Source organism: Solanum verrucosum, unplaced genomic scaffold (assembly GCF_900185275.1).
Source record: "Solanum verrucosum unplaced genomic scaffold, falcon-dt-bn FXZP01000088.1, whole genome shotgun sequence".
Classification (NCBI taxonomy): domain Eukaryota; kingdom Viridiplantae; phylum Streptophyta; class Magnoliopsida; order Solanales; family Solanaceae; genus Solanum; species Solanum verrucosum.
In genome coordinates, this window is record NW_026020077.1 from 1,458,668 (window position 1) to 1,479,418 (window position 20,751).

At 30.8% G+C, this 20,751-nt stretch overlaps 1 protein-coding gene and 2 pseudogenes across 1 annotated transcript; 1 reads left to right on the forward strand and 2 right to left on the reverse strand.

The window, feature by feature from the left end:
• The first annotated feature begins 442 nt into the window (after positions 1–442).
• LOC125824077 (E3 ubiquitin-protein ligase AIRP2-like) lies at positions 443–2,847 on the forward strand. Its single transcript, XM_049503429.1, has 5 exons — positions 443–639; positions 1,771–1,933; positions 2,038–2,104; positions 2,248–2,479; positions 2,581–2,847. The coding sequence occupies exons 1-5, from the start codon at positions 551–553 to the stop codon at positions 2,789–2,791; spliced, it is 762 nt and encodes a 253-aa protein (XP_049359386.1). The 5' UTR covers positions 443–550; the 3' UTR covers positions 2,792–2,847.
• A 1,039-nt stretch (positions 2,848–3,886) lies between these two features.
• Positions 3,887–5,437, reverse strand: LOC125824035 (putative cysteine-rich receptor-like protein kinase 9; annotated as a pseudogene).
• A 9,075-nt stretch (positions 5,438–14,512) lies between these two features.
• LOC125824036 (G-type lectin S-receptor-like serine/threonine-protein kinase B120) lies at positions 14,513–17,531 on the reverse strand (annotated as a pseudogene).
• Between the last annotated feature and the right edge of the window lie 3,220 nt (positions 17,532–20,751).

Sequence of the window (20,751 nt, forward strand, 5' to 3'; positions counted from 1 at the left end):
TTTCTATTTTATAATTTCTTAAGAAATATGCAGAGTCGGACAAGTATTGTTGGACAAATAAAGTAGTTGATATATATACATTTTTTAAGTTAATAAGATAGACAGTTAATATAGAACAATTATTTTTAATTAAATAATTCAACTAATATTGAACGGAGAGAGCAGTAAAACTTCAAGGAGTAATAAATTGAAAATTGAGTTCCCATTTGTAGAAAATAAAGTCAAATTTGCTTTGGAACTTCCATTACTTCTTTTTTGTCATAGTTGTTCAACAGTCAAAATTTTGCCAGAAATAAAATCAAAACTTGTAACTGCAAGCAACCAACCATAAAAAAGACCAAATCTCTCTCTCTTCATTATTCTCCCTCTGTGTTGTTCCTTTATTTATAATGAGATTTTAGGACTCTGTATAAATAATCTTTCTAGACTCCATTGACTTCTTCTTCTTTGTAAGTGTTCAACATTTTACTCCTATATTACATATACCCAAATTGAGTGTTTAGCAAGAAAAAGTGTTGTACATTTGGGAATTGCAGTTTTGGGATTATTGATGACGAATTACTATGAGGTTGTGAAATCTACTTCATGTGAAGATTCTTTAAAGGCAATTGAGGCTGACATTCAGTATGCCAATTTGCTGTAGGTTCTCATCTCTTACTTGCATCCTGTATCTTCCACTCTTTGATTTTCTTCCGGTTTGATGAATTAAGTTTCTGATTGGGGAATGAACTTCCCAAATAAAGCCATGCCATTGGCTCCTATTACACTATAGATTTTGAAGTTGAAATTTGAAATTTGAAAATTGAAAATTTTAGTTTTTGAAATTGTGTTTGGACATGCATTTTACTTGGATATTTTTTTTTACTTTTGCAATTAGAAGTGAAATTTCTCACGAAAATGGGTCTGGATTAGTTTTTAGAACTCAAGTGCGATTCAAAATCTATGATTAGACAGATATTTGGTGATAATTTCCATAATCTATCACCAAACGCTAGCTTCTTTTTTAATTTTAAATTGGTTTGGGACAAGTTTTTTTTTTTTTTTTTACGTTAGTTACAAAGATAAAACATATGTTTACTAGTACTTTTTTTTCTCGCCTCTGTAATTACTACTACTATTTTGTTTTATTAAATTGTATTTTTACCCTTTGTCCCAGTTTGTTTTTCATGAAAAAGGAAAGAGGTTGCCATAGAGAGGGATTAGAGCTTGCTAAATGCTATATCTTTTGCATTTACAGCATGTGAATGTAGGTAAAGGCTGTTGAGTAACAGGAAATTATTGTGACCAATAAGGTGCGTTGAGAATCATGAGGTCTCAAATTTAAATCATAGGAAAGGCAAACATTAATTGATTACTTTCCATTTGCCCAAGTCCTAATGGACACGGTTATCTGGTACCTATGTTGATAGGAGGTAGCATTGGTGCGAGGTAGCCTTGAAATTGGTGGAGTTGCACGCAAGTTAGTCTGGACACCACGATTATAGAAAAAAAAAGGAAACTATTTGATCTTGAACTTGTTTTCTTCTGTTATTTTAAAGGTCGCAGAATAATACTTTTGTAAGCTGTATGTGAGTTTGAAAGTCTTTTATATCTGCAATCTTCAATTTCCTTTCTATGGTTCCTCCAAACTTTCCATGTTTAAATCACTGGGGATTTGCTTGTGATTTGTGTAGCCAATTACTTAAAGGTGTCACTGGGCAAATCGTTGTTCCGACTGTAGTCTTAAACAGCAAATATTAACCTTTTGTCCCTCTAAATTACGCGTTTCAGGGCAGCTTCAATTCCGAGGTTCAAGAATGGTACTTGTCTACAAATGAAATTGGTGTACAGTAACTTGGCACCGGTACTTCTGTTCTTGCTCCAGTGGATGGATTGCTCATGCACATGCTTACTTCCAAATTATTTCAATTTCTTCCACATAACTGTATACAAGGTTTGTTTCTCTATTTTCAGGCTGTTAATTTCTTCTCATAGTACTAATTTAAGATGATATTGTTATATTCGATACGTTGAAATTAAAATTGTGATGTTCTTTAGGTTATCCCCAATGGGAAGAAGAAGATTCCTTCTGATGCTAGGAAAGCAAGCATTAGAGAATTCTATGGTACACACCATTTTTGGGCTAACTCTTTGATATTTTCTGTTTATTGTGCGTCTCCATATTTTAAGTCTAGAGTTTTTCCCCAACTATAACCGTATATGTGTGGACTATGGACACTTATTTCTTTGACATATACCAATTTGCAGCTGTTCTATTACCATCTCTACGGCACCTACATGATAGCTCATCAGAGCAGGAGAGTAGTCACGACGAACCTCGAGTTTCAAAAATGATTGTTGGGAAGAAAGTACAAGAGAAGAAACATTTTGATGCTGATCTAGAGAAAGAAAATGAATGTGGGATCTGCTTAGAACCATGCACTAAAGTAGTTTTGCCAAACTGCTGTCATGCTATGTGCATTAGTTGCTATCGTGACTGGTAAGCGATATATATTCTTATTCTTCATGCTCATTATTACTTTTTATTGCGAAAAGGATAAATTTTCCGGTGATCTTCTTAATCCGTGATTTCTGTTGCAGGAACTTAAGGTCAGAGTCCTGCCCATTTTGCAGAGGAAACCTCAAAAGAGTGAATTCAGGGGATCTGTGGGTTCTGACAGGCAGTAACGATGTCGTTGATCAGGCAACTCTTTCGAATGAGGACATGTTGCGTTTCTATCTTTACATAAACAACCTGCCTAAAGATATTCCAGATGCAATGTTCCTAGTTTATTATGAATATTTGATATGATTTAACTTCTGAAGTAATTAAGATAAGAAGTTTAACATACAAAACAAAGCTTGTGGATAGTCATATAGATATTGCAGTAAAGTCCTCTAATTCCTTGACAAATCATTCTTCCAAAACATTTCTTGTTAACTTTGTGCTGAATAACTACATCCTTGCTGTAATTTGTAAAAGATGTTGAAATCAGCAAAGAGATTGTTACCTCACTTTCAGCACTCTAACAAGTACTTTTTATGTGATTTGTAAGCATTTCGGCTGCATCTATGATCAAAATCTATTGCCATTACATGTATCTGTTGAATTTTTTTCCAAGTCATTGAAAAATTAAAGATTACGCAGGAAATCAAACAATTATGATAGTTGATGCAAAACCTTCAGCAGTTGTTTGAGTTATTGCAGCAGCTTCACCAATTGCTTGAGTTAATGCAACAATTGTTGAAATTGTCGCAGCAAATTTGCAATATTCAAACTATTATTGAAGTTGTAGCAGCAACATCGACATTTATTTAATTTTTGCAGAAAATGAGGCAAAGAAGTTGAAGGAAGCAAAATGGTTATTTTTGTGCGAAAAAAAAAAATTACTTCGGAAAAATAGGGAATATTGTATTTCATAGCCAGTCAGTACAAGTATATAATTATACCTTGACATCAGCTGTAATCACACAACACATTGATGGGCTGAAAATATAAATAAGCAGAATATGATTGACATTAAAACAAAATACAACTTAATTAAATTCAACATTTAAAATTCATCAAGTAAGTTCCCTTCCATGTCAAGCAATTGAATTAGTTGTCTCCTTTCTCTCCTCTCTGCAAAGATTCAACTTTATAAAGGTTAGATGAAATATATCCCTCTTTGTAATTTTGGATCAATTTAACTTTTTAGCTTTTTATAGTTTGTTCATTTAAGAAAGAATTTTGTGTTTTGAAGATTTGCAGAAATTGATATGATTGATGGCTCCGGCGATGTTAAGTTTGAAGGAAACGAAATACATGTTGAGGAATAGGATTGATAAGTCCATTTATTTATTTGAAACAATAAAATAAATTTGTACTTGTGGAAATTCTTTGTAGAGTAATAAAGACTAGATTTGTTCAAGAAATAATGAGTCCTTTGAAGAAGATGAAGGCAACCTGAAACAATGAAAAAAATTGAGAAAGAATTTGGAGATAAGTAGAAAAGTCCCAAGAAAGCTTTTTTTTGTCCAACAATGGTAAATGAATAATTAGGGAAGAAGATGACTCTTAGTTAGGTCAAAACTTGACATTTTCAATCTTTCTTTGAAGACCTCACGCTCTTAAAATATGTGTATCACACGCACTTTGAACAAGAATGCCACATAGGATGACAAGTAAAAAAAAGGGTTTAAAATATCAAGTTTCAATAGGTTTAAGGGTTCAGTTGATAAACGATTAAGTAGAAGGGTCCAGAATACAAACTCATACAGGTACAAAGGTCCATCAAACTATTTCGCCTAATATTTATACCAAAATTTAAATATACATAAGATCCCTAATTTTACAGAGACCGCGAATTCACGCACCTCATTTTCAGCATCTGAATTCACCCCTATGTGGAATATAATATATTAAAATGCCCTTTAATTTTAAAACATAAAGTTTTAAACATATCATCTAGAAAATTCGAATTAAAGAGTCATAAAAATGGAGGATGATATTTATGTTAAGTTTGCCACACGAAGGCTTGAAGCTCAAGCTTCATCAATGGAACAGTAGAGATAGAGATAGAGAATTGGGAAGATATCTTCCTTTTCAATTATATAGTGCTAGATCGATGATTATCTCTCTAACTAACTCAATAACCACCTCTAATCAGTTAATTATATATATATTTTGAATAATTACCTTGGTCTTTGTCCCCCGGTGTGGTTGATGGCGGTGGTGGTGCTCCCGTTCTCCCTTCGTCTTTGCCCCCGGTGTGGGTGATGGCGGTGGTGGTGCTCCCGTTCTCCCTTCGTCAGGATTTTTGAATTAATAGCTTAAATGGCAGCTCCCTTCAGGCAAGCGCGACAATCTTCAGCTGACAAATCTGGTATACACTGCAACATGCCATACAACTTTTGAGAGAACGACAATGGTGTAATTTCATCAAAACTTTCAGCATATTTCAGATTATTTGTAACTTTAGGGGTAAGATTATCAAACATTGCATCTGAAATCCCTTTAACTTGTGTCGTCCATGAAAAGCTTTGATCTGAGTTGTAAACGATCCAATAATAAGACGAGACATTAAACGTGGAGGCGAAATTAGGTCTATCAGAATAGCGGACCAAACACTGGTCATACCATATAATTGCCTGTTTTTTGAGCGGACATTCACGCTGGATCCGCTCACTTGCCATGTCTATACAGTTTTGGCAGTCTTTAGGCGCAACATCTCCTCTACAGAGATACAATCCATGAACTTTATCACCTACACTGGGATTTGCATAGATGGAATTGTTAGCATTATTGTACAATAATCTGTACAACAATCGGTTAAGATTGAACTAAAATTTGCTTCCTTGTGCATAATCACTAGTTGTATTTGGACAATAGCTTACCATATATGTAAGTGATCTCTTCAGGTTTGATGCACACAGGGATGTTTGAGAGAACAAACAAGCAAATTAGTATCAAATTCATTTTTGATTTTCGATCCTCTTCCTAACTTGTGTGATATTATGATCCGTCTCAAAATACTAATAGTCCATTTAAAACGACTTGGCAAATAGGTATATACCACTCATTTCTTTCTCCATTTTAGTCAAGCGTTCATACCATGGTACTAGGATTTGGGACTTGAATCGGTCAAATAGGGAAGTTACCTTCCTATTTCTATTTATTATTACTTGCAAGTTTTTGCTAATGCATAGATTTTTTCTGCCTGTGTCTGTGTATGTATCACTTAATGCATAGATTTTTTTGGAGCGAAAAAGCAAACTGAAGGAGAGTAAAGGTCAGAGTAATGGTTGGTATGAATGAAGGTGATTTTTTAATTTTGAAATTTGGGCAGGAATAGAGCTCATTTGATAGTTGGTTAGAGTTACTAGTTACGAATGATTTAGTTATATAACCAACTAACTTTTACTTCCTTTGTTCAATAATAAATGTCTATTATTAACTTAACACATAAATTAAGAAACACTAAATGATAGGGGTAATTTTACCAAATCACCCTTATTAGATATAAGTAATTTAAACATCGAAAAATAAATAATACTCCCTCCGTTCACTTTCACTTGTCATATTTTGACTTGACATACACATTAAGAAATTAATTGTTTATATAGATATTTTACCAAACTATCCCCTATTAAATGATATCTTGAAAATGATTTGAAAAATACTCCCTTTGTCCAACAATATTTATCCACTATTGACTTTGCACACTTCTTAAAAAACTATAAATAGAAGAGTAATTTTACTATATCATCCTTTGTATATACTACTCCCTCCGTCCACAATTGTTTGTCAAGGTAAGGTCATGCACATCCCTTAAGGAAAATTTAATACAAGGTGTAATTTGACTAATATAACCCTACTATATCAAGAATACCAAATGTCCACATAACTTTTCAATTGAACTACACAATCATTAAGGGCAGAATTGGAAAAAAGTGACTAATTATTTCTTGATTGTTTAAATTGACAATTAATCTTGGACATCTATTTTTAGTATACCTGCCAAACAATTGTGGACGGAGGGAGTAATAAAGACAATGTCTTGAAAAATGTAATAGAGAAATTACTATAATTAATGATAAGGGTAATTAGAAAGTAAGTGTAAAACAATTATAGTAAATGTAATAGAGAAATTACTATAATTAATCACATTTTGACTTGACACACACATTAAGAAAATAATTATTTATATAGATATTTTTCCAAACTATCCCCTATTAAATGATATCTTGAAAATGATTTGAAAAAATACTCCCTTTGTCCAACAATACTTATCCATTATTGACTTTGCACACTTTTTAAGAAACTATAAATAGAAGAGTAATTTGACTATATCATCCTTTGTATATACTAATAAAGACAATGTCTTGAAAAATGTAATAGGAAAATTACTATAATTAATGATAAGGGTAATTAGGAAGTAAGTGTAAAATTATTCATTGATTTTATAAAATGGATAATTTGTATTGAATAGGATTAAGCAATTAAGTAATTTAAATTAAAGTAGATACCAAATAAATAAAAATAAATGATTACATGTACTGCAGTGCATTGCAGATAAACCAAGCAAAGAAATTAATCAAATTTAACAAGAAAATAATCAACAGCCATTGTCTTGCCGTCAAAGAAAATATTTAGCAAAAAAATTTAAGCAGAGAAGTTAAAAGTAACTAAGCAATTAGCAAGATAAAATTTTCTTAGAAAACAACTGATAGTGTTTTTCCCTTTTTACATATATTAATTATTTAATTTGTTGTTAATTAATATACAAGTAAATTATACAATCCCTAGTAAATTTTGTAAATATTAATTACAAAAACACAACAAACACCATATAGATTAATATATGAATAATTGTTATATAACATTTGAAAACTTACCAATTAACTATGGTATAAAATTAATATATAAATAATTTTTTATTCTATATGTAAATACAATATAATATAAAATAAATATATAAATAATTTCGTAGCTTAAACCAGCTACCAAACCGTTCTAACTGGTTTATGTAGATTCGATGCCGGTCGAAGTGGCGTATAGTACACTTTTTATTAAGCTAAACAAAGTAAAAAACCCTACTAAAAAAATGGTAAATAAAATCATAGAATAAAATGAAATCCCCCGATATTAAATATGACTCGAGGGTCTAGGTAATTGGGTGCCGATTTCTGAGAATTAGTAATTTTTATACTAATTAATCTTTTTTTTAAAATTTTAAAAAACTATTAAATATATAAAAAAATATTAGACCAAACCCTAACAACAAAGCAGACTTTTACTCCGGTTGTAAAACATTTTGAATGATTTGGATTAACAAAAATTTACAGAACTTCAAATTTTACATCGGACTCTACTCCATCTCTACTCATCCAATTTTACGTCTGATTTGACTGAGAAGGAATTTAAGAAAAAAAAAAGGAATTTTCAAAAAAAATTGTAATGTAAAACAAGTTATTAATTAATCTCATTAAGTATAAAACAAAAATTTCGACGGTGACCAGTAGACATTAAACTCACACTACTCGTATAATTATTTTTTACGGTACTACTCACCTGCAAATGAAATATTATATATGTGTTTGATTAATGTACAAATTCAACAGAGAATTTCTCAATTAAAAATGAAAAATCAAATACTCTTATTATCATATTTTTCAGATATTATATTTTACAATATAAATTTTATTTTTTCACCCACAATACAAATTTTATAACCTATAACTCCTATAGTATTATTTACATGTGGTTTATGAAAATTATATTTTAAATTTTATAATATTACTCATACTTTTCAAAACGCGTTGAAAAAAGCACCATAACAAGTTTTAGAAAAAAATGATGCAAGTGTTGGAGGACACAATAACGTTTGCTTAAATAAGTGGTTCTCATACTTCTGTAAAACGCGTTAAATAAAGCGTGACGCCAAGTTGTAGAAGAAAAGGATATGTGGAAATGGTGGGACACACACTCCGTTCACATAAATAAGTGTTGCTCATACTTTTCAAAACGCGTAAGAAAGACGTGATACCAAGGTGTAGAAGAAAAAGATGGAAGTGATGGAGGACACAACAACGTTGCACAACTAAGTGATGCTCATATTTTCAAAACGCGTTAAGAAAAGCGCGACATCAAAAGATGGAAATAGTGGAGGACACACTCCGTTTACATAAATAAGAGGTTGATGGGGGTTAGGATTGAATTTATGAAATATGTACCGAAGCTAATTGGTAGTTGGTGAAAAAAATAGTATTAAATGTAATATAATTCGTTACTATTATACGAATTATTTCAAAAGATTTATGTGGATGATATGAAATTACTTTGAGCCAATGCAAAATATTTTATTGTAACCCTTTTAGTACGTAGTCATCCAACTTGATAATCATAACGTCTTTCCTTTGTCCCAAAGTTATATATTTTTGATAATATTTATTTTCACTCTTTCATCGTCTCATCTTCTCTATAAATGACCAAGAACAATCACCAAAGGAAAACACTATTCTTACCAAGTGTCTTGTTGGTTTTGTTGATTCAATTTTGACATTTTCAATAAATACTGTAGTCTGTGAGAAAGTGGGTGATAGACTTTGATGTTACAAGATATATTAGCATAAATAAAAATGACTATATCATACACTCAAATTGAGAAAGGAGAAGAAATTGTTTATCTTGGTGACTCAAGGACAACTAAGATTTTGAAAAAAGAAAAAGTTCTTCTCAAATTCACATTTAATCGAATCTTGACATTGAGTAATGTATTACATGTTCCTAATATTTGTATCAAATTACTTTATGTGAAATTATTAGAAAAAGTTGGTATGAGTGTTTCTTTTGAAGATAATGAAGTTATATTGATCAAAAATAAATTTTTGTGGACTATAAATTTTGTAATTATGACTTATTTCCGCTTAATATTTATGATATTTTTTGTAATAATGTATCAGCTTCTGCTCATATGATTGGGTCTATTTCTCTATGACATGCTAAATTAAAACACGTTAACATCTAATATATAAGCTAATATTTTATTTAAATTTATCTTGATGAACATTTATTAATTTTTAAAATTTAAATTTTATATTTATTATGTTTACGAATAAATAAACTATGCACAACTAAACGCTAAGAAAAAAATCTTAATCATTTAATGTGTTAATTTGGAAATAACATTTTAATAATTCAGATATGTATTTATGTTCAAATGTCTTTATGTTAATGAAAATACATACAACTTAAAAATGTATACTGTTATGATTCTTGAACACTAATTGAAAGGGTAAATGCCCTTTAGTCAAATAACACTACTTTAAAATTAAAATTAGGGGTAAAGGTCAGATATACCTCTTAACTTTTAATAATGATATTCATATACTCTTCGTTATACTTTGAGATTGTATATACTCCTATCGGAATACTTTTGAATCATTTATACCCTTAAGTCAAACAGAACAACAATCTCAATGATTTACTTCATTTTTATTATATTTTTTATCTAAAATTAAAAGACCCACCTAATTATTCATTTATTTTACCCGATCCAAATAAAAAAAAACTGACCCAATCTAAAAATATCCTTACAATGCATTCGATTCAATCTCATCTATTCCTATTCTCAATAATCAGAATATCAAGTGTTTTCATGGTTGAAAATTCATTAACACATTTCAAATCTTCAAAAATCTTTGGCAAAGATAAAAAAACAAGAAAAAAAAGAAGATGAGTAAAGCAACAAGATCGAGGCTGTTAGGGTTTTGAGGTGGTGGTGAATTGTAATAGGGTGGAGGCGAGTGAGCAAAAAGTGGAGAATTTGGTGGTGGAGAAAATCAGATAGTTTTTTCTATCTTTTTTTTTATACCTTTATTGGTTTGGATTTTTTTAGTATGGGTATTATGCCTTAAATTTAACAAGTCTATTTTTTTAAAACTCAAATTTGTTGTTTCCCCCACCCCACCCCCACGTCCACCAGCCGCTTTATTCTTCATCTTCTCCCTCTTTCTTACTTCATACTTGCATGTTTAAATCTTCATTATTCATATAGGTTTATTTCTATTATTTTATTATTCTCTTGTATGATCTTGATTTTGTATTTGGGTTAAAGTTCATAATGTTATGAAGTACAATTTTAAAAAGTTTTACAAATTAGATTTTATATTTTTTGATGTATTGTTTCTCAAACACTTTAATGGATGACTATTTTCAAAATCGAATGATTCTTGTTAAAGGTATTACACATTAACAATATTTTACTAAATCAAACAACTTTTATTTATTTTCACTCATGAATTTGTCATTGCAGGAAGGTTTTGAAGATCCAGGAAACCAAGGAAAAGCTAGCAGCCAAGAGCTAAGCCTTTAATCCTTCATAATGTCGTGAGAGGAGTTTGATATTGCAGGCCACTATGGAATCATGACTATATCTTAACACAAAGAAGCCCTTGCCATCGTTCCAAGCAGCAACAACAATACATACAACCCAATACGCATAGCAGACGCTAAAACCAGACGACCCCACCCTTGTACATTGCGTTCTTCATCTTCTTCACGCGAACACTGAAATTCAGCGAGGAAATTGCGCTGCAAACTTGGAAATTTCGCTCAACTACCCTGCAGACCCATCGCCCTCGCATCTCTTTTGCCCCTTTCTAAGGGATTTTCAAATCCCTTCCACTGTTGACTTGAAAAAACAAAGCAAAGAATTCGAATTTCAAATTAAGATTTTCAATCCGTTTTCCCCCCTAAAATCAGTCCATTTCTTCATCTATTTAAGATCGTTTTTCTCCATGTGAAAGGGGGAGGAAGAAAAAGATTTTCACCATCTAAAAAATATATATATAGAGGTTTCATACATTGAAAGGAGAAAAAAAAAAGAGCTAATTTTCTTGTGTATCGATTCTTCGCTTGTCCAGGTTAAGTTCACAATGGTGGAATCGCTCTCAAACTCGTTGTCGTCCAGTTCTTTGCCCTCGTTTTTGATTCATGCCTATTTTGTGCCTAATGTGAGGACGATTTACTTTTGATCGTTGTGTAGTGTTTAAATGTTGGTACCTTGGGAGTGTTGTGGCTTACTGTTGGTTGCAAAACTTTGATATAAGCTTGTTTGTTTATTCAACTGTTCTTTTGGTTTGTTTTGCTCAAAGCTTTACTAATTCAGTATGGCATTGAGTCAGTTTCGTTCTATTTTCTTCTTGTTATTCTAACTAGTATAAATCATGTGAGTTGCTTTTAAGACTAAGTTCCGTAATCCACCTGATGGTTGTTGCACCTCTAAATCTCTTATTTAATAATGTTGGTTACATATCCTTTGTTATCGGGTAATTTGAGTTAACTTGAATCAATAAATTGGTCATTTCCAAGCATCTGGAGCATTTTTTTTTTCTTGTGCTAAACTCGCCTTATTAAAATGTTCTATTATTGCAAGTTTGTTTCTCAGTTGTACGTCCTTATCATCTTCACCTGTAAATCATGCTAAAATTGAATCTTGTCATCCGTACTCAAGTTGGTTTTGAATGTCTCTTTCTTCCGCTTCTCTCAATTGCTTGGGATTTATTATCTCATTCGTGTAACATGTCCTGTTTTAATCGAATTTATGTCTCCATTTAGTCTAAGTTTTAGTCGAAAATGCTTAAGTAAAATGTAATGGATCATTTTTTTTTTGTTTCTTATTAGTAATTTTCTTATCTTGTTGGCTTTGTTGTTCAAACTCATAAAGATTACGATGTCGGTAATTAGGAGGTCGTAGGATTCACTTCAACAATTATCAAAGTAGTTTATGTTTTGCTTCTGTTCTATTTTGATAGCTACTGGTTTATCTTCTCCTTTCCTTATAATTGATCTATTGTTTATTTGTTTAAAGCTTTTTAAAGTTGTGACCATAAAGTGGAAAGTTGACTAAATAAAAATGATTTTACTAACATTCCACCTGATGCCTTCCAAGATTAGTGTAAGTTTAGGATTATCTAAGTATTGTGGCCATATTAATTTTATTTGCCTCTAGTTCATCCTAGAATCTATTTCGATTTAGTCAAAGTCGTGTTGTACCATGGTTAGAATGTTAACATTATATTGAGTTTTGACCATACTGTGAATAACCTCTTTGCTAGCTTTAAATGCTATGATATTCTTATTTTAGTTGAATCAATTTGGTATCTACATTCCTCTACTGCTAATTCTTGTTCTTTTTTTTAATTTTTTTATTTTATGCTTTTCTTGATTGAATCGTTGCGGTTGAGCTCACTGAACTCCCTCCCTCCTTGCATATCGAGTTGGGCCACGGAGGCCCAATCTTACTTCTTGTCAAGTTGAACTCATCATTTCGAGAAATTGGAAGCTGAAACAGATCTTGGAAAGTCCGAAAAGGGGTTGTATACAAGATGTATATAGCTATATACATCGATATATAAGTCAAAACCGTAGGAATACAAGGATAAGGTGAAATACAGGTGTTCGGAAGCAAGAGATACATGAAAAGAGCTGATATATACGCTCATATACACTAATATACATCCGGTATATACGCAAAACGGGAATTGAATTAAGGCTTAAAAATACAGCGAAATTGGCCCAAGAAGGGGCCCAATTTCATTATCTCATTTACTATTCTAAGTGTTTGATTATGTGTTCACTAATCTTATTTAACTCTAAATTTAAATAACTTAATTAGATTCCCCAAAAGACGAGTCATCTCTTTGTGTTGGTTTATTTTAATACATTTCACTTGTTGTGCTCACTTATTAATCAAATATTGATCGAATTTTATATTTTAATTAGGTTAAATCTTAGAGCTTAAAAAGATATGTTTTAAGGCCGCTTCACTTGATCACATCTTATTTTTTAAAGTTGTTAAGTTAAAGTATTTTTCTCAAATAAACTTTAAAAAATGTTAGTCAAAACCCTTTTCAATTAATTAAAAAATATATAACACTTACTTAGTCATTTTCTCAAAAAGGTTAGTCAAAACTTTTGTTCTTCAATTAATTTAATAAATTGATTTAAATTATTATTTTAAAATGAATTAAGTAAATTCTAATTAGTCTAAGTTTTATTAATATTCTAATCACTTGCAATTTAATTCAAATGTTTCATTTTGGATCATTTTCTCTAATAAATATAAATAAATAAAAAATGCGTCATTTATTTAATTATTCTCTCAAAGCTAATCAAATATTGTAAATTATTATTATTATTATTATTATTATTATTATTATTATTTTTTGTTAAATCATATTTTTCCTAAAAATAGTCAAATATATTTTAGTCAAATCGCATGTTAGCGGACACTTCGAATGCTTAAACCTTTCTCGAAGTGTCAATTGAACCCCGAATCCTCTTTGGTATTTTCAAATGATTTTTCTGTTTAAATCTTTTGAAAATTATAAGTTTTCTTAATTTCTTTAAAAAATTAAGTGACGACTCTTTTTCTAAGTATTTTTCTCAAATTGTTTTATACTTAGAACATTTCAAAAAGAAGTGATTTTTCTAGAGATAGTCAAATTACGACACAACATTTATTATTTCCAATTGTAAGCTTTTGTAGGATGCTTTTATTCTTTCGAATCCAATGGAAAAACTAATGTTAGTATAAATTGGTCACCATAACAATTAGTCGTCTTTGTTGGGAGCGCTTTACCCCAACTGTGAGACTTTCCGGAGCGAATTCGAAGTTGTCAGGCTCCAATGTGAATACCGAACACCTGATAAAAAACCAAAAATAAATAATAATAATTACAGAATAGTTAAAACTAGTACAATCCTTTTATTACCTACCAAATCCAATGTGGAACTACAATATAATAATTAGCTATAACCAGATTACAAAAGTTTATACAGTTTAAATCCCAATGTGTTATTATATATATATATATATATATATACGCGTATATCCCTTTTAGTATTGTAGTATGAACAAAACACCCAGCAGGAAATGTACAGACATTAAATAGTGTGAGTTATTAATCTTTGTATGATAATCTCTGCAATAACTTGTCTGCAAACTGAACGAATCTCCTTCTGGAAGAATTGAAGACCCTATAATGGTTATCGGGGTGATAGAATTGATAGAGTGACCTCGTTAACGGAACACAGTTGATCATTAGATCAGCAGATCTCATGATAATTCGCCCAATAGAAAATGCAGGTTGTGATGGTTAATGTGGAAGTGTTTGAGTATCGTTTTCCAGCATTATAACTACAGAGGACATGGTAGGTCTATCTGCTGGATCTTGTTGAACGCAGAATAATCTGAGATGGATGCATTTTGTTATCTCAGCTGTCACACAAGACCGCGATAAGCAAGGGTCCATCAGCTCTAATTCATGCCCTTCACGCCACAATTTCCACGCCTATGTTTTCAAGATAGTTTTAGGATGCTTTATGTAAGTTGAGATTGACATAAGCAAAAACAAAAATGGAGAAGAAGTACACTTACAAAATTAAGGAGACTCTGACCATATTTGAAAAACATAGCTATTGTTCCTCCTTCCACTTACTATCTCAAGCAACAGAACACCAAAACTGAAAACATCTGATTTAGTAGAAAAAAGTCCCTCCATAGCATACTCAGGAGCCATATATCCACTGTAAAAATGGCAAAAGTAAAAAATGGTTCTTAGCATCAATCTTACAGTACAATGTTGTTTTAAAATATAGTACCAACAGATTTTTGCATTTTTGCATCAACTTACTAGGTCCCAACAACTCTATTTGTATTGGCTTCTTGTTGATTTCCGCTAAACATCTTTGCCATTCCAAAGTCAGATATCTTGGGGTTCATATCTTTGTCCAGTAAAACATTGCTAGCTTTCAGGTCCCTATGAATGATTCTTAGTCGAGAATCCTCGTGTAGATACAGAATGCCCTTTGCTATTCCTTTAATAATGTGGAGACGTTGTCTCCAATCCAGAATCTCATTTTTTCTTGAATCTAGAAAAAGAAAGTATGTATGAAGTTAGTGAATTAATTGCTTCTTTGTAATGTACTAATATGTGAAATAAGTAAAAGTCAAACCGAAGAGCAACAAGTCCAGGCTTTTGTTGGGTATGAACTCATAAATAAGCAATGCTTCAGTTCCCTCTAAGCAGCAACCCAAGAGCCTCACGAGATTTCTGTGTTGTAATCTGGCTATTAAGACAACTTCATTCTTGAACTCTTTCAGTCCCTGACCGGACGTTCTAGACAGCCTTTTGATTGCAATTGTTATGCCATTGGCTAGAGTACCCTGGAATGTTGTACACAACACTAAATAACCCAAAATTCATGGAAAATTGACCCCTTCTAGGAACTAGATTCACTAGACTAAGACTTTAGGACATGCGTCTATTGGTACCTCCTACCAACACAAGTATCAAATACGCTGACATATACAAAGAACCAGATGGTACTAAAACGGCCAATGCTATTTACATGCAATAATAATTTTCATTTCACTTTATTAACTGCTAGACCGTATCTTTGGGTGCCTCCCAAGGTGGATTATATTGAGCCGACTAAATAGAAGAGAGAATCACATCTTTACCTTCGTATTTGTTCCCCTGGCTGGTCAACAATGAGTCTAGCTCGTACCTTAAATTGTATAACTCTGGCTCCAATTGGTACTCTTTCGGTATCAGACAGATAGAGGTTACTGATTCGAGAAAAAACAGTTTTCAGGCAAGTGAAAAAATCTACTGCTGACAAATCAGGTAGACACTGCACTATGCCATACAGTCCTTGAAACGATTTAGTTTCAGCATATTTAAGATTGGGATTGATGGTAATAGCTTGAATGGCAAGATTATAAAACACTGCACTCAAATACCCCATAAATTGTTCTGGCTATGAAACATTTTGTTTGTTATATATGATCTTGGAAACCGAGGTGTCTAACATGGACGCGAAATTAGGTATATTAGAATAGCAGACCAAACACTGATCATACCATATAATTGCCTGTTTGTTGAGCGGACATTCGCGTTTGATCCCCTCCCTTGCCATGTCTATGTAGTTTTGGCAGTTTTTAGGTGCAATGTCTCCTCTACAGAAGAATACTCCATAAATGAGTGAATATCCTAAAAGGTCACTAAACTATGAGAAGTTATCTAGCAAAGTCACTCAAATTTATTTTGTATCACTAAAATCATTCAACTAAACACTTTTATCTTCTAAAATCATTAAACTACATTTATCATAAAATCAAATTTGACATGGCAAATTAAATTATTTTTTATGCCATGTAATCATAGACCCCACAAATAAATAAAATTTAAAATTTCCCATATTATTTTTTATTTTACAATTTTATTTTATTTTTTGAAAAAATTGAATCTACACCATTTTCATTTTCAAGCACCTCCTCTCATTGAGATGTTATTTCTAATACATTTTGAATAATTTTAAATTTCTTCCAACAATTCCCATTTACTCAAAATATAATTTTTACACCGAGAAACTAGAAAGAAAGTGTAAACCTCCAGTGGAACTCACCGAACTAGAACAATCCACAGAGAAATAACGAATCTAAAAGTCACCATTTTTGACATTATTTTTTATTTTGCAATATTTTTTTTTATAAAAAAGGATCAAAATCCGCACCATTTTCAGTTTTTTTTTTAAAAAAATTGTTTATTCGTGAAGTCTATGTTTATATGAAATAAAAAATAATTTATTTTATTATGTTAAATTTATTTTAATGATAAATATAGTTGAGTGATTTTTTAAGATAAAAATGTTAAGTTGAGTGATTTTATTGAAACAAAACAAAGTTCAATGACTTTGCTAGTTAAATTCTCATAGTTCAATGACCTTTTGAGATATTAACTCCTCCATAAACTTTATCAGGGTCTTCTCCTTCATTGGCATTTATATAGATGTTATTGCCAACATTATTGTGTAGTGATCTGTACAGCAATAAGTTAAGATTTGATTGGAATCTGCTTCCTTCTGTATAATTATCGATCATCTAACAAGAGTGGTGTAAGGGCCTCATATGTGCTTTGACACACACAAGCAGTGAATGGAGCAACAAAAATAGTGTTAATGTTTTGGTACTGCACAAACACAAAACCTGAAGTGATGCCATTCTTTACTAAAGTAACTTGCTGTGTGAATTATGTCTAAAGTAATCAAAATGATAGGAGCAGAAGATAACTCTGCTCGAAACTACAAGAAAACTCTATTACTCTCATGGTTTAATAGAGAAATAAGTTCTTCGAAAATAAGGAAAATGATTTCTCATCCACACTCAGCAACGCACCTTTTTTTCGTTACTATTTGAGCAAATAAGGAAAAAGTTTTTTTTTTTTCGAGCAAGCCTCTTATCTTTCAAGTCGAATACAAGAAAAAATAAGTAAGGACCCCACTTATTTTTCATGAACTTTTTTTCCACAAACATTTTCCTTCCCTCACCAAATACATGTTTAGAAAGTTATTCATGTATTAATTTTATATTATGTTTGGTTTGTAAAAAGAGTAAAAATTATTCATTTATTAATTTTATACAATGTTCGGTTGTATTTTGTAATTCATATTAATTTTATATCATGTTTGGTTTGTAAATAGAATAAAAGTTATTCATGTATTAATTTTATATAATGTTTGGTTGTATTTTTGTAATTCTACATAACTAATACTCACATAATTTATGAGGAAATTTATGTATAGTTTTATGTGAGGTAGAAGGTGGAATAAGTTATGAGGGTATTGATTATACATGAATTAAAATAATAAAATCACATATTTACCTCTATGTATGATTTTTTTTTCTCAAATTAATTATACAAAAATTACTACCTGGACTCAGAAATTTCTGGCTGATTAATTCTTATTATAATGGTAAGCAACAAGGTCTTTCAATCCAACAAAACTTGCCTCTTATTAGAAATGTTTGGTCATAACACGACTTTTAAAAAGCTCATTAAAAAAAACTGCTTTCGAAAAAGTTTTATTATTCTGTGTATTTTTTTTAAATATATATTATTTGTTCTTTAAAAAAAAAAGAGTTGGAATCTTTCCATCAAATTAAATATTCAATAAACAATAATTTATGTCTTGTAATTTCTACCTAACTAAATACACAAATAATACCTACATAATTAATATTACTAAATAATAATTTATGTCTTGTAATTTCTACATAAATAATATTTGCATAATTAATACTTACATAACTAATACATGAATAGCTAAAATATGAGTAACTAATCCTGCATAAAATAATAGAGAAAAAAGCCCAAAATAGTCCCTTATATTTGGATTAAATCATCCTTCATTTCTCACATAAAAGCAGTAATAGTCTCTCATATTTGCAATATTTGCCTATTTTTTAACATTGATTTTGTCCACAATTTTATTTATGGAATGTTCAACCATCTTTTGTATATTTAATAGAAACAATAAGTTCATGTGAGAGAATGTGAAAGGAAGAGCACCTTGTTTTGTTCGGTAGAAACATTATTACAGCTAAGTTAAACTAATAACACTTTGACATATGACGTTGCAAGAAAAGAAACTTTTATCCTATTACACATGAAAACAACGTGATGACCCTCTCGATTTTAGCTGTAATAATATTTTTGTTAAACAAAACAAGGTATTCATCTTCTCTCACATGGAGTTGTTATTTTTACTAAATATATGAAAAGACAAATTGAACATTACATACATAAATTATGGATAAAATCAATATTAAAAAATAGGCAAAAGTTTAGGGAGGACCAAAAGTGCACAAATATTGCAAAATGAGAGATATTACTATTTTTTGTGAAAACTCAAGAATAACTTTGAGTCTTGACCCAAATATAAGAGACTATTTTGAGCTTTTTCTCTAAAATAATTCATAGGTTCCCCTATAACTTATTCATGTATTACGAATACCTGCACAATTCTAATCCGTAACGTTAACTAAACGACCCCTTAATAGTAACAAGTCCAAGGAATAATTGGTCTAACAAGTCTAGATTGAAAGTAGCATCACTAGGGAAAGAAGCAATAATAAGCGCATTAAATGTATGTGATCAATTAGGTGATAAATTTCTTCAAAGCTAATGAGAAATCAAGAACTTGTAGAGTTTGTACTTTTCTCTATCTTAAAGATGCACGTAGTAATAATAGTATATATGCTTTTATAAATTCTTTGTAGTATTTCTTTTCTTGCTAAATTTATAGAGGTATATTTTAGTTTACACATGTCTCAGTTTCTCTTTTCCTTGATGTGTTCATGAGCGACTCTATTACAAAGCTACTAAAACAATGGTTATATACTGTTGGAATGGAAGAGAAATAAAATATTTTTTTTACCTTTTAATTTGGATACCATTGCAATTGAGAAGTAGAATAATTTTTAGTTATTCTTTTCTACGTGGGTACCTCTTTGTTGCCCTAATTATATCCTAATAACAACTAAGTAATATGGATTATATTTACTTTTTTCATTATTTCTTTTACTATTTTTAATCTCATATTATTAAATATTCTGAAGTCTAACCAAACCTCTAGTTGTGCACGCAAAAATTTTCATAAATGATTTCATAGGAGGGTTGTCCCAAAAATTGCAATTTAAGAGGAGAATGAATGATTTCCAAGGATTTTTCATCTATTTTTGATTATGTAGAGATCAAATATTTATTATCTAGGGAGTATATGTTTTTCATTGGGGTAGTTGACAGGTGGAAAAATTGTATAGTATACTATGTGTTTGTGAAAATTCTCAAATGAACTTTTTGGGCTAGGATGACTTGACTTTGGGTTGTTTATCTTTGGTTCGGTTTTGAGGATATTTAGACATGCTAAACTGTTATAAAAAAAGACACCTCTTCTCTATTCACCTTAGAAGGAGACTATTTATCTTTTTGGTTTCAAACTTATTTTTGTTATCCTTTTGGAATTATTGGTCAATTTTTTTTGACCTTTTGGCTGCGGACCAATAAGAATTACGTCTCCTTTTTAACAACAGACTTCAATTTGGATCACTTATGTATTTGGTAATTAAATATTACCTTGTCTCTCGTATTTGCCTACATTAAAATCTAATTACACAACCACTCACCTATTCAGCAATTAACCATCATCCAGCTTGATAAATTGTATTATCTGCTGTTATAATGATATCACGACCATTGTATTTTTGGAAGTTGGAAAATTTGGATTTATATGATCCACGTCCTGTATTATCTGCTGTCTCTTTCAAAATTCATGGAAGCCATGGCGTCTACAGTCTATTATTCGAGTCTCAGCTAAGAATAACTTTCCCCAGTTTTCTTCTTCATAATCAGTTTTCTCAGGTGACATGTTTGTTCAACGAA

Bases quoted from the DNA above. Each gene is read 5' to 3' on its own strand.
- LOC125824077 (XM_049503429.1), top strand. From the start codon at position 551: ATGACGAATTACTATGAGGTTGTGAAATCTACTTCATGTGAAGATTCT. The intron at 640-1,770 runs GTAGGTTCTCAT...TACGCGTTTCAG, and splicing joins ATTCAGTATGCCAATTTGCT to GGCAGCTTCAATTCCGAGGT. The intron at 2,105-2,247 runs GTACACACCATT...ACCAATTTGCAG, and splicing joins AAGCATTAGAGAATTCTATG to CTGTTCTATTACCATCTCTA.